This window comes from Penaeus japonicus, unplaced genomic scaffold, assembly GCF_977035675.1.
Source record: "Penaeus japonicus unplaced genomic scaffold, GWHDUDI00000001_assembly GWHDUDI00000024, whole genome shotgun sequence".
NCBI lineage: Eukaryota > Metazoa > Arthropoda > Malacostraca > Decapoda > Penaeidae > Penaeus > Penaeus japonicus.
Window position 1 is genome coordinate 2,105,558 of NW_028234426.1, and position 12,500 is coordinate 2,118,057.

At 38.0% G+C, this 12,500-nt stretch overlaps 1 protein-coding gene across 1 annotated transcript in view; it reads right to left on the minus strand.

The window, feature by feature from the left end:
• The window catches only part of LOC147469012 (pyrethroid hydrolase Ces2a-like), a 14,492-nt gene that overhangs the window by 820 nt on the left and 1,172 nt on the right, over window positions 1-12,500 (minus strand). Inside the window, exons 2-13 of the mRNA XM_086551222.1 lie at window positions 11,363-11,560; window positions 10,928-11,092; window positions 10,677-10,824; window positions 10,298-10,483; window positions 9,535-9,728; window positions 9,094-9,244; window positions 8,048-8,226; window positions 6,703-6,853; window positions 5,854-6,010; window positions 5,597-5,711; window positions 1,799-1,888; window positions 354-433 (exon numbers count right to left, since the gene is read on the minus strand). Coding sequence (XP_086407348.1) covers window positions 354-433; window positions 1,799-1,888; window positions 5,597-5,711; window positions 5,854-6,010; window positions 6,703-6,853; window positions 8,048-8,226; window positions 9,094-9,244; window positions 9,535-9,728; window positions 10,298-10,483; window positions 10,677-10,824; window positions 10,928-11,092; window positions 11,363-11,560 — 1,814 coding nt within the window. The remainder of the gene's footprint in view (window positions 1-353; window positions 434-1,798; window positions 1,889-5,596; window positions 5,712-5,853; window positions 6,011-6,702; window positions 6,854-8,047; window positions 8,227-9,093; window positions 9,245-9,534; window positions 9,729-10,297; window positions 10,484-10,676; window positions 10,825-10,927; window positions 11,093-11,362; window positions 11,561-12,500) is intronic.

A 12,500-nucleotide genomic window follows, 5' to 3' on the forward strand; every position in this document is an offset into this window, starting at 1 on the left:
ATATATATATATTTATATATATTTATATATATATACACATATATAAATATATATAAATATATATATATATATATATATATATATATATATATATACATAAATATATATACACATGCATACATACACACACATATGTATATAAATATATATATATATATATATATATATATATATATATATATATATATATATATAGATATAGATATAGATATACATGTATATATATATATATATATATATATATATATATAGATATATTTGTGTGTGTGTGTGCATATACACATACACATAGATATATGTAGATATATACACATACATACATAGTTCTAAGGTTATGTATAACCAATAATCACCGTGGTGTCGTGTGACAAAATTTGTTAAAGGATAGTGTATATTTATCACATTCTGAGAAGGTCAGTTCAAGGTGGAAATACTAGTGACAGATGGGAGAGTGTCATTGCGTAATGCCACATGGACAGTTGTCAATGCGTAGTGTCAGATGGGCAGGTGTCAATGTGTGGTGTCAGTTGGAGGAGTGTGAATGTATAGTGACAGATGGGCAAGTGTCAAAGTGTAGTGTCAGATAAGGGAGTGTCATAGTCTCTGACAGTACTTACCAATATTTGTATACATAAAGAGTATTATCTACCTATCTATCTATCTCCATGACACTTTGGTTCCTTATAGTTCTATGCAAATGAAACAAACACATAACGCTGATATTTAATTTTTAATAAAGTATCATCGGTTCAGATACGCAAATAACAAAAAACAAAATATAACAAGCTGTAAACCGTAGCTCACATTACTTATCGTCTATATATATTTCCTTCTGCCTCAATCCCTCGTGACTATCACTGGAATAAAGAAAATCAAATTAATTATGTAAACCAACCAGGAGGCGACTGTAGCATCACTCTATATAGTTTACAGAAAGAGTTCACTTGTTATATACATATAGTTATATCATATAGACAGAAACAGATGCATAAACAGAATTAGAAAGGATAGGTTTAGAATATTAGGAAGATGTCTCCTTGAGCTGTTTTGGTTAACGTGTCAAATAGGCTTTTCGATTGAGTTAATGAATATGATTGACTTTGAACTGGCCTTCTGAGAATGTAATAGAGTTGGCAAATGATGATATATGCGTTCCCATATAACATATTTTGCTACGTCATGCGATGGTGAACTGCCGGTCAAACAGACAATGTAGACCCTTCTATGAGAATAGTGATACCGCCCATTATCACTTTTAATACTTGTTTTGCTTGGTTTTACAAGTAATACCTAAAGTTAGACACACACACGCACACACATTATCAATGTCAAAGATATCAAAATCAAACACCGGATATCAAAGACTTAGTAAATAATAACATAGTGACAGAAATGTATCTAAAAAGCTTTAAATACTCAGCTTATGAACAAAACGCCAGGGTGAGCTTTGAAAACAAAGTCTGTTGTGATATTTTGTGAAGCAGAACCGAACAAATAATTTGAAACAGGCAAATATCGTTTGACATTATCACTGATCTTCTTAGGAATATGTATTTTTATTTCTAGTATAGCTGTTAGCAAAATATCTAAAACAAAATATACCAATATATAGCATAGTCATCGTCTGATTAGGTGTAAGTATGTTGAAATGTGTTTGAAATCTGTTTTGCAATAGAACCCTCAGACGATCGAGAAACAACAGATAAAGTTCATAACATAACGAAAGTATAAACTAGTACCCTTACCTGCACCACGTTTATATTACCTGTTCTTATATCATCATATTGTATTATATGACGCTCATATTCACCGTTCCTAATGGGACGACGCGTTCAGGGTGGAAAATGTGGTTCATTTTCGATGGCAGAGAAGCGAAGAAATCCCGCACCTGGTTGATGAGGGAAGGAAAAGGTTTAGGGGAGTCAGTAGAACGACTGAAAAAATAATGCATATACATTTACATATCTATATCTATCTATCTATCTATCTATATATATATATATATATATATATATATATATATATATATATATATACATGTGTGTGTATGTGTTTGTGCGTGTGTGCGTTTGTGCGTGCGTGCGTGTGTGTGTGTGTTTGTGTGTGTGTGTGTGTGTGTGTGTGTGTGTGTGTGTGTGTGTGTGTGTGTGTGTTTGTGTTTATGTATGTTTATGTGCGTGTGTATGTATATATATGTATACGTGTATGTGTATATATGTACGCGTGTCTGTGTGTGTGCGTTAGGGTATTTCAATAGTTGCAACTTTTGAAATGTCATTGTGACTGTACAAAAATAGGCTCCATATATAATAAAAATGAAATGTGAAAAAAATCAGCTTGACCTGATAACGTTTAGGGGTTGCACTTTTCAATTTAATATATTAAGCATTTCCGCGGAATTGGGGCCGCGCAGCGGACGAGGTCCACGCACTTCGAACTTCCTCGCTAACGTTAAGTGATGATAGTTCCCTTCCGAATCGCAATCAAATTTTTGTGTCTTTAGGTGCATCAAGTTCCTCGCTGACCTTGGGAACCTAAATATTGCATGCAACAAATTTCTCACAGACCTTAAGCACTTAAATACCGCATATAGTAAGTTCCTCAATGACCTTAGGTCGGAAGTCTTTCAATACTTCTAGTTCCTCACTGACCTTAATGGCCTGTAAAGTAATGCCGTGTTTCTTCAATAAGGATATAAAAGTTAGTTATTTAATTACATTATTATACATTCCAACAAGCTTCTGTTGTGTTGCTACTTGTTTGTGATATATTGGCATGATATAATTCGATGAAAGTGTTTGATTGAAATCCAAACTTTTCTGGACGACAAATTGCTTTGAAACTTGTGACTAAATTGAAGAATTATATCAGAAATTTGGACTGAAGACTATTACTAAACTAAACGCCATCACAAAAGTACTTAACATAAAGAAAGTATATTATTATACACAGGAAGAGAGTTTGAAAGCTTCGTTTATTGGTACTGAAATCGTATCTTTTACAGCCGTATTCTTGGACGTTTTCTGCGTGTCGTGGCCATGTCATGTTCATGTCGTGTTCATGTCACGAATGCGGTAATCTAGGACGCAAAAACGTGGCACGTTTGCGTCAGCTGCTTCAGGTTTACCAACCGTTCCAAAGTTAACATGTTTCAGATGAATGGCACTGTCCAAACGACAAATTCATAAGAGAAATTACAATCATAAGTAGCACTAACAAAAGATAGTGCAATTTTGGTATGAATCAGTCGTTGTATTTGTTCCTAGTTAAGAATTGACAACCATTTCACGAACGCGCCGTTGGTAATTCAGTCAAAACAAACGGGATGAGAGGGATCGTGTGTTTATGAATAGATCTTCCTTATTTTGTCTCTGTATATACTGTACATATATGCGTATCTTTAATATGTTATACATATAGATTTAATGTATACATATTTCATATAATTATATACTTTAACTTTACGTTCCTGACTACTTTTACCATTCATTTAACTTCACCCTCCTTCGAAAAGTCCCGCCAAAAGGTAAACAAACTCAAAATCAGCAGAGAATCCATGTTTTTCTAAAAGGGTTTGTAATCCAAGTCTAGGACAATGATGCCTAATATATCCAATATTACTTTCCAAACGTAGTATTCTCATTTGAAGTATTGGTAAGAAAAATATACAGTAAAAACATTTTTTTTTCACCCGTGTAACTATCGTGACAAGCCTACCCCCTTGTCACGGAGTTTCCACGATTGTTCCAATACTTTCCACGCTTTTGCCACGACTTTGCCACGAACCCGCGTTTCTAGAATAAGAATCGCGGCAAGTTCATGCCATGTACACAACGCGCTTAGGGACTTAGAATACGGCTGTTAAAGGCAAAAGACAACCGAGAGAGTGCTACAAGAAGACATCGAGTGGTATGAAGCAAATTTAAATGGTAGTGCTGCATCCACTGGTTCTGCTGACCATAAAGCCTACTAAAAGGAAGGAATACAGAAATAAGAGGAAATGTAGTCTGGCAAATAAGTTACTGAGTGAGATTCAGGAATATGTGAAAACGATACAGATGATGAACATGACAACGGAAACTTAATCTTCCTCAACCTTAGAAGATTTATCCACTCCTGATGACTGCCAGAAGGGAAACGGAAATACACCACGGAAATAATGCAACAAAATTTACTGATGCTTTTTTTTTTCTCAAGTAGTAGATCTTGACAGCAGATTGATTCCTTTAGATACTACCATTTTCCGCAAGAAAAGGCAGGCAACTATTGGTAAAAGAGATGTCACTCTAGCTTCATTGAAGATAATCAATATGAATAAAAACATGTCATAACCTCAGGGAATTAACAGAAGTGATTGATTTTTATGAGGATATAAATGATGAGGTCCGTTTTCAGTGGCCAATTAACTTTAATGCTATTGACGGGTAACCATTCATGAACTACTGAACAGACATGCAAAATTATTTTGTCTTGAGTCCTGAAAAGAATTTAAAAACATAATATTGCCTAGGATATTTGTACCAGTTGGTGTTAGGTGGTTTGGTTATATGTGTTCATCATTACATGTTTGTATATCACTTGATGTTGTACTTGATAAATTATAAAGAATTGAAAATGCTGATTTGCCATCCAAGACAAAAGTTGGCTTGAAAGACAATTTGATTAGATGCTTGAGGACATTGCAAAAGAACCCTACTGTTATCAAAGGTATCTTCGAGTTCTCCAAGACCCATTTCTTTTGCTGGCCAAAAGCTGTCATTAGTACAGAGCCGACAATATTTCAAACAGCATTTGGTGCATCTCAAATGTGTTCAGAAGTAGGGATCAGATTAGGGTTTGACAAATCCTACTTTGCATCCATCAGTAGATATCTGCATAACACAGATGTCATTTTCATGCCACTCTCTCACGATGCTGACTGCATACATGAGGTATTTGGTATGCTGAAAATGGAATCGGAAAAAGTTGGATATACAAACCAGCCAAACCTGAAGGATCGAATTTGGTACAATTTTTCCTATGAGAAGTTATGGAACCTCACCACAGAAAAGTTTGTGAATGTCCCAGGTTTTTCGGAAAGAGTGTTTAGTTCTCCTTTGTTCCATTATATATGGGATATCAAATACATAGTAATTGCGGATAGGGGAATATAGTACATGTGAGAAGTTGTTGCATATTATAGATGTCGCCAATAAAGGATACGTTTCTAGTTTGTAATATACTTTCACCATGTGTAATATTATGCTTAATTGTAGAAAAAATAATCTTAAAAACTATAATTACACTATACACGATTAAATAAATCAACATAATTTGAATACATAGTTAAGTAATTACTGCTAAAATGACGAAGATAATATCTTTGAGTTAAAAGTGCAATAGGTAAATATTGATAAAAACAAATAAAAATGGTATCACTAGCCATGAAAAAATAAATGGAGCCTACTTCTGAACAGTCCCCGTGAATTTGAATGATTTTCCAAAAATCACCAATTATTGAAATACCCTAGTGTGCGTGTGTCCTTTCTAAAATACTGTATGTCAACTTGACTTTCTATGAAAGTATCGATATAACAATACACAGGAAGCCGTTCACCTCCTGTCGCCGGTCGGCCTCCATGGCGGGCGAGGGCTCGAGGGCGAGGTAGCGGAGGTCGTCCTCGGTCGCCGCCTCCCACTTGAAGCCCAGGGAGTCGTCGGGGGTCGGGTCGCTGGCGAAGAGAGGTGAGGGAATCAACAACCATGTATGTGATTAAAGACACAGTTAATCAGCAGATATGTGAGTGAGTGTAATATGTTATACGTTATAACATATATGTTGCATAAGCCCATGCGACTGTGCAAAGAAATTACCCCGTGGCGGCGAAGTTGGTCCACGTGGCGGTGATGACGTCCCTGAGGCGGAGGTCCTCGTGGCTCTGCAGGTCCGTCGGGCGGTCGGCCAGGTGTCTGCGGACGAGGAGCGGCCCGCCGGCGAACAGGTAGTACAGGTCGTCGCCATGAGGAACCCCTGGGGGAGACGAGGGGGGGTGGGGGGTGGGGGGAGGTAGTTATTCCATTACCTCAAAACCCTTTGATGTCAACTTAAAGATTCGTTTATTTTTTTATTGATTCTATTTGTACACATACCGTCCATATGAGAGGTATATATCCACACTGCATAGACAAAATGTATGCATATTAATTAAGGATCTGTTGTGGTAGTTGGGGACATTTAAAGCCCCTGATCAGAACACCCTTCGTAAATAGTATCATGATTACAACCCCCCCCCCCCTCCTTGATGTTGTATATCGTATGGAAAGACCCTCCATGTATGTGTGTATGTGCGTGTATACGGTCTTCCGAACATGGGGAGTTTGAACTTGTTACAACTAGAAATATAAGTGTAATCAGGTTAGATATGTATCAGGAGCTGAAGTAAGTGGTTTGTACTATTAGTCATTTTGATGTTGCAGGGTCAATAGTTTGCAAATATCTTTCTTTCGTAAATGGATTATCAGAAAAAGGAAAGAGCCAATACAAATTCAATCATAAACAAAGTTTTAGAAGTGATGTACCTTTCGAATTATTTCACTCTACCTCTCCCCATCCCCTCTATGTCCTTCCACTCGCAGTGGTAATGATTATCATCACAATCCCTCTCCAACGCAACCAATATACCAATCCAAATACCACTCTTAATTAAGTAACGAAAGACTCACAGTGCCGCCCTGTGTCTGCGTTGAAGAAATCCCCCATGGACAGCTGAGATCGGTGGACGAGTTCGTAGCGGAAGGTCGTCAGACCGGGGACGCGGGAGTGGTAGAGGGTCGTCAGGTCGTGCGGGATGGCGAACGAGTAGTCTGTGTTCAGCTGAGGATAGACGTTTTTGTAACGATAACATGGCGAAAAACTCATTGGGTTATGTGGTGTATGTGTAACAGTATTTGGAGTAAATAATTGACTGACAGGTTATGTAGAACTAGGATAAAGCATTCACACACACACACAAACACACACACACACACACACACAGACACACACACACACACACACACACACACACATATATATATATATATATATATATATATATATATATATATATATATATATATATATATGTATGTATATATGCATATATATGTATATATGTATATATATATATACATATATATATATTATATATATAAATATATATATGTAATATATATATCATATATATCATATATATATATATATATATATATATATATATATATATATATATATATGTATGTATGTATGTGTGTAATATATATATATATATATATATATATATATATATATATATATATATATATATATATGTATGTGTGTAATATATATCATATATATATATATATATATATATATATATATATATGTATATATGTATGTATATATATATAGATATATATATATATATATAATATACATATATGAATATGATAAAGATGTTTGAATGCAGTAACGCATTTTAATATATATATATAGAAATTTTTACCTCCCTGACCGGGACTCGAACCCGCACCGTAAGATTGACAGGTATGGTGGTGAGACCGTTCGGCTATTCGACCCGCTAAAAGATTTGTCCAACCAGACGTCTTAAGAGACGTCATGGAACTTTCTCACATATATTAACCTTGGTAACCTGATTTGGGACTTGAATTTGTGATTCCGTTGCTGCCGCGTGCTTACGGGAATTGTCCGTGAAAATTCGCTATCACTGCTCTGCTAAGAGCACATAGGTAAGTTCCATGACGTCTCTTAAGGCGTCTGGTTGGACAATTTTTTTAGCGGGTCGAGTAGCCGAACGGTCTCACCACCGTACCTGTCAATCTTATGGCGCGGGTTCGAGTCCCGGTCAAGGAGGTAAAAATTTCTATATATATATGAATATATATGTGTGTGCATGTGTCTGTGTAAGAGAGAGATAGAGAGAGAAACAAGTAATTCCGATTAAACTTGCCTCTACAACGTGGCCATCAGTGTAAGCAGGAAGGAACGTAGCAATACTGGAGAACACAACATAGTAGAAAAGGTTACCTTAGTGATCTCTTCTATGTGGTCACGATCGATAGTTAAGTGGCTAAGGTAGTGCTGGTAGACCTTAGTGCTAAATGCAACACTGTCTTGAACTTCAGGGCCAACCATGAGGCTCAGGGGGCCGATGGTGGAAAAGTTATTTTGTAAAGTAGGGAGAAGGTCCTTCCGAATCAGCATTGCTGTGAATGAAGATACTTTTTATCGACGTTTGGTGTTATTTAAGACATATGAGGGTATTTTTAATTAGTCTCACCTCTCTGGTGGAAACCACTCTAACACTATTGGGTGATGTAATAAAAGAGCAGTCATTCACTGGCTTCTAAGTTGATTTTATTGCCATCGCTATTACGTTAAAAAGTTACGGACGGATAGTGAGGAAAATTACGAGTGGGTTGTCTGTCTCAGGAGGCAATTAATTAAAACGTGGTGTTGATCAGAAGTAGATGAATAGATGCGGGTTAGATTAAGAGAAGATTTCTAGTAAACCATATATGTAAATTAAAGGTCTGACTGGTAGGTGAGTGTGTGTTTATGTGCAAATATACATCGCAAAACTGAAAGAAAACGACTGGGACGAAATTGCGAGGTTCTGGGCACTTTTTTCCTTGTCAGTGATTGAGGTATATGGGAGGAGAAGAAATTCACACTATGCCTTGCGTGTTGCACAGATCTGAGTTTGCTTCTTTATTGCAAGAGCATATGCATGATCCCATTATATTAAGGGTTCATGAGACGATTTTTCTGCATCTCAAAATCCCGGTGCGTTTGCATCAGTTATTTTGTAAAACTGAAATCAGTTCTAACTCATTATTAGATTTTCATTTTTTTTATAGATAGATATCATGTCAGATTCTTGAAGATACAACAAGGAAAGGGGATAATCATATAAGTTGCATGTTATTTTATAAATACACTTCACATTTGAAAAAAAATCTATTCCCTGGTGATCCTGTTTATTGAAACGTTGTAAAACCTTGACTCGAGCAATCATTCGTCCTCCGTTTTATATCACCTTATGATTAAAATAATACAAGAACACCACTAACGGTTCGTTATTAATGCCCCATCCTCTCTGGTGATGCCCGCCATGAGGTCCACGTGGTTGAAGTCTCCGTCGCGCATCAGACGCGCGGGATGATCCGGCAAAAAGTCCCCGTCGACACGAGGCACGGCGACTGGCGGCAAGATGAACCATTTCTAAAGGAACATGTCAACATATGAAAGTGTTAGTAAGGTTATAGAAAAATGGCACGGCGACTGGCGGCAAGATGAACCATTTCTAAAGGAACATGTCAACATATGAAAGTGTTAGTAAGGTTATAGAAAAATGGCACGGCGACTGGCGGCAAGATGAACCATTTCTAAAGGAACATGTCAACATATGAAAGTGTTAGTAAGGTTATAGAAAAATGGTATTCCCGTTATCAAGTATATGAAGTCCCTGCAATATCGGTCAATGGATTTTTTTTCTGTCAAATGTTGCTCACCATGAAATCCTGGAAGCTTGCGGCCAACTGGCGTCCTTCCGCTTTCTGGAGACAAGCGAGGATGCCGTTGCTCCCACCGCCCTCGGGGCAGCCCATGGCTCTGCCTACTTCCTCCGCCACGGATCTGAGTTGCTCCTGGTGAGCCCACGGCGCCAAGGCCGACCCTGACTGCATGATGGCTCGATGGAAGAGGCCTAATCGGGATGTAAATGGGATATGTATACTAAGGCTGCATGCGCTTGTAGCACTGGATTTACATGAACACTTTTTAATATTTAGCTATGGACCCGAAATAGATTTTGACTAATAAACGTTTCAACAATATCCTGTGTGTTGTCTAGGTAAAAACTTAAAAAGCAAGACTTATGGTCTCCCAAAATAAACAAGAATTTAAATTGATAAACTATAATAAAAAACAGAAACTGTAATCTTTCTCCAAAGTTATATTACACGTAGTTGCACATATATGTATGCTTTACCATTATTTAAAAAGAAGCACCTAAAAAAAAAAAAAAAAAAAAAAAAAAAAATATCTAGCAATTCAAATTTAGAAGAAAGATGGTTATTCTTCGTGTCAGGATCAACAACGTAGACACTCGTCATCGTCCAAAGAAAAGTTTCTTGAGGACTGCCCTGTGTTGTAATGGCTCAGGGGGAGGGGGGGGGGTAGTACACCATCCCCTCTCATAAGCCTTGGTGCACCTCCCGAATGAACAATGCTAGTTCCTGTGTGTATGCAATTTTGACCAGAGGGTTGCCTCACCTTTTGACTTGGGCGACAAAATATGATAATGGACGGAGGCGCCCCCCGCACTCTCCCCGAAGAGGGTGACCCTGGCGGCGTCTCCCCCGAAGTGGTGGATGTTGTCCTGCACCCAGTGGAGGGCGAGGGTCTGGTCCTTCAGTCCGAAGTTGCCTGGTATCACCTCATCCTCCGTCGACAGGAATCCTTCAGAGAAAATGAGCAGATACAGAACGCAAAGCCTTCAGAAAAATGATCGAGTGTACTAGAGGAATTACATATACAATGAAGTGAAAAATGAGACTCAAATTTATGAAAATCATAGAGAAAATAAAAAGACATTTTACATTCATTATAAAAAGCAACCTGAAATAAAATATCGGCTCGATTCTTTAATTACCTAAAACGCCGAGTCTGTACTGCAAAACCACCAACACAATGTCATGGTTCATGAGGACATGAGGCAGGTACTCATGACTGCCGCCAGCAAGGAATGCTCCTCCATGAATCCAAACCATCACTGGAAGCTTTTTACCAGACTTTATTCTCTGTCAAAACAGTCAAAAAAGAAAGAAAGAAAAAATCACTAACATAGCATGTATAAATCCCCCAGATACATCAACATGTTAAGCAACCCCGAGGTAGAATTACTTTTGGCGCGAAAACGTTGAGGTAGAGACAGTCCTCGTCCCCGCGCAGGTCAGCCGAAGGCAAGATGATTCCCATGGCAGAGAAAGCCAAGGGCACGAGGAGACAAGAGGAGGGCTGCTTGGACCCATCCCGCACACCCTTCCAGTCTTCTGCCTTAACCGGGTCCTGTAGATGAGGGATTAGCTCTTACGAACTCCCAACTCCTTGGAAAACATCCTAATATCACTCCCAACATGTAGGATGTTTTAACGAACGCTCCTTCATCCTAGAATCGTTCTTTGCAGAGAAAAATGGGATAGCTGGCCAGGTCTACAATGTGTAGCTAGGAGTTCCTATGCGTTCTACCTAGCTAGCTGATAATCAAAGCATTCGTGTTCGTCCCTCTCAAAGGAAGACATTCCAGGATGATGACTGCCGGATGCCCTTAATACTTACCTTGAGCCTGAGTTCTCCTACAGGGGGCTTGGCGAAAGGCAAGCCGTAGTAGGAGAGGAATTCCTTGCCCTTCGTGGAGGTCTCAGTGATGCCAGACACCCGCCCCTCCGCCACTGTTACCAAGGGCACGGCGTCCCAGAACGTCAGAGCCGCCATTGCAACGACCACGACTGCTACGACCGCGGACAGCATTTTGGCCTGAAAAATAATAATAATAAGATTTTTAAAAATAAATGGCAGCTCTTTTCGAAATTTCTTGGAAAGGGAATTTAATGGCAAATCTTTTTGAAATTTCTTGAAAAGGGAATCTAATGGGCAATTCTTTTTCGAAATTTCTGAAAAAGGGAATTTAATGCCAATTCTTTTCGAAATATCTTGAAAAGCGAATTTAATGGCAATTCTTTTCCAATTTTCTTGAAAAGGGAATCTAATGGGCAATTCTTTTTCGAAATTTCTCCAGGTAAGTCCCTGGCATTACGTCTTCTAGCACCGGTATGAGACAATGCCAACATGATGATTTGGATTGTGGATTAAGTCGATTAGCCTGACCTTCTGACCGACTTGACTATGATGCCATGATCCATCAGACATAGAAATATTCCTTATCTTTCCACGGGCAAGATTTCTAGAAGTCAACGTGCAACACCCACAGACAGGCAGATTTTTGATGAATCCAAATTTATATTATATAGAGGACATTACTTGAAGATGTTTATATTATTTATATTATTTAGAGGACATGTTTTGATTCAGAGGAAATAGTCGGCAACTGTAAAGAAATACAGAAACACTGAAAATGCGTGTCATGTCAACATTGTCTTCATATAGATTTCTAATTCTAGTAATGTTCGGGGTGCCTGTGCGAACGTGTGGGTATTATATGTGTCTAGTTTCTTACTTTTACTAAGAGGATTAGAACTGATGTTACTAGGGAGCGCGGGCGTAGGGTAAAAGGGCGCATGGCGATTGCGTTTAATCATCTGAGGTTCGGTAAGGAATTCCTCTCGCCTTCACCGATTACACAGCTGGTGAAGATAACTTCACGGCGCGTTTCGATCTGACCTCCATCACGATTAGCAATGTCATAAATCATATAATATTAATCAGCAATGTCATGAATCATATAATATTAATCAGC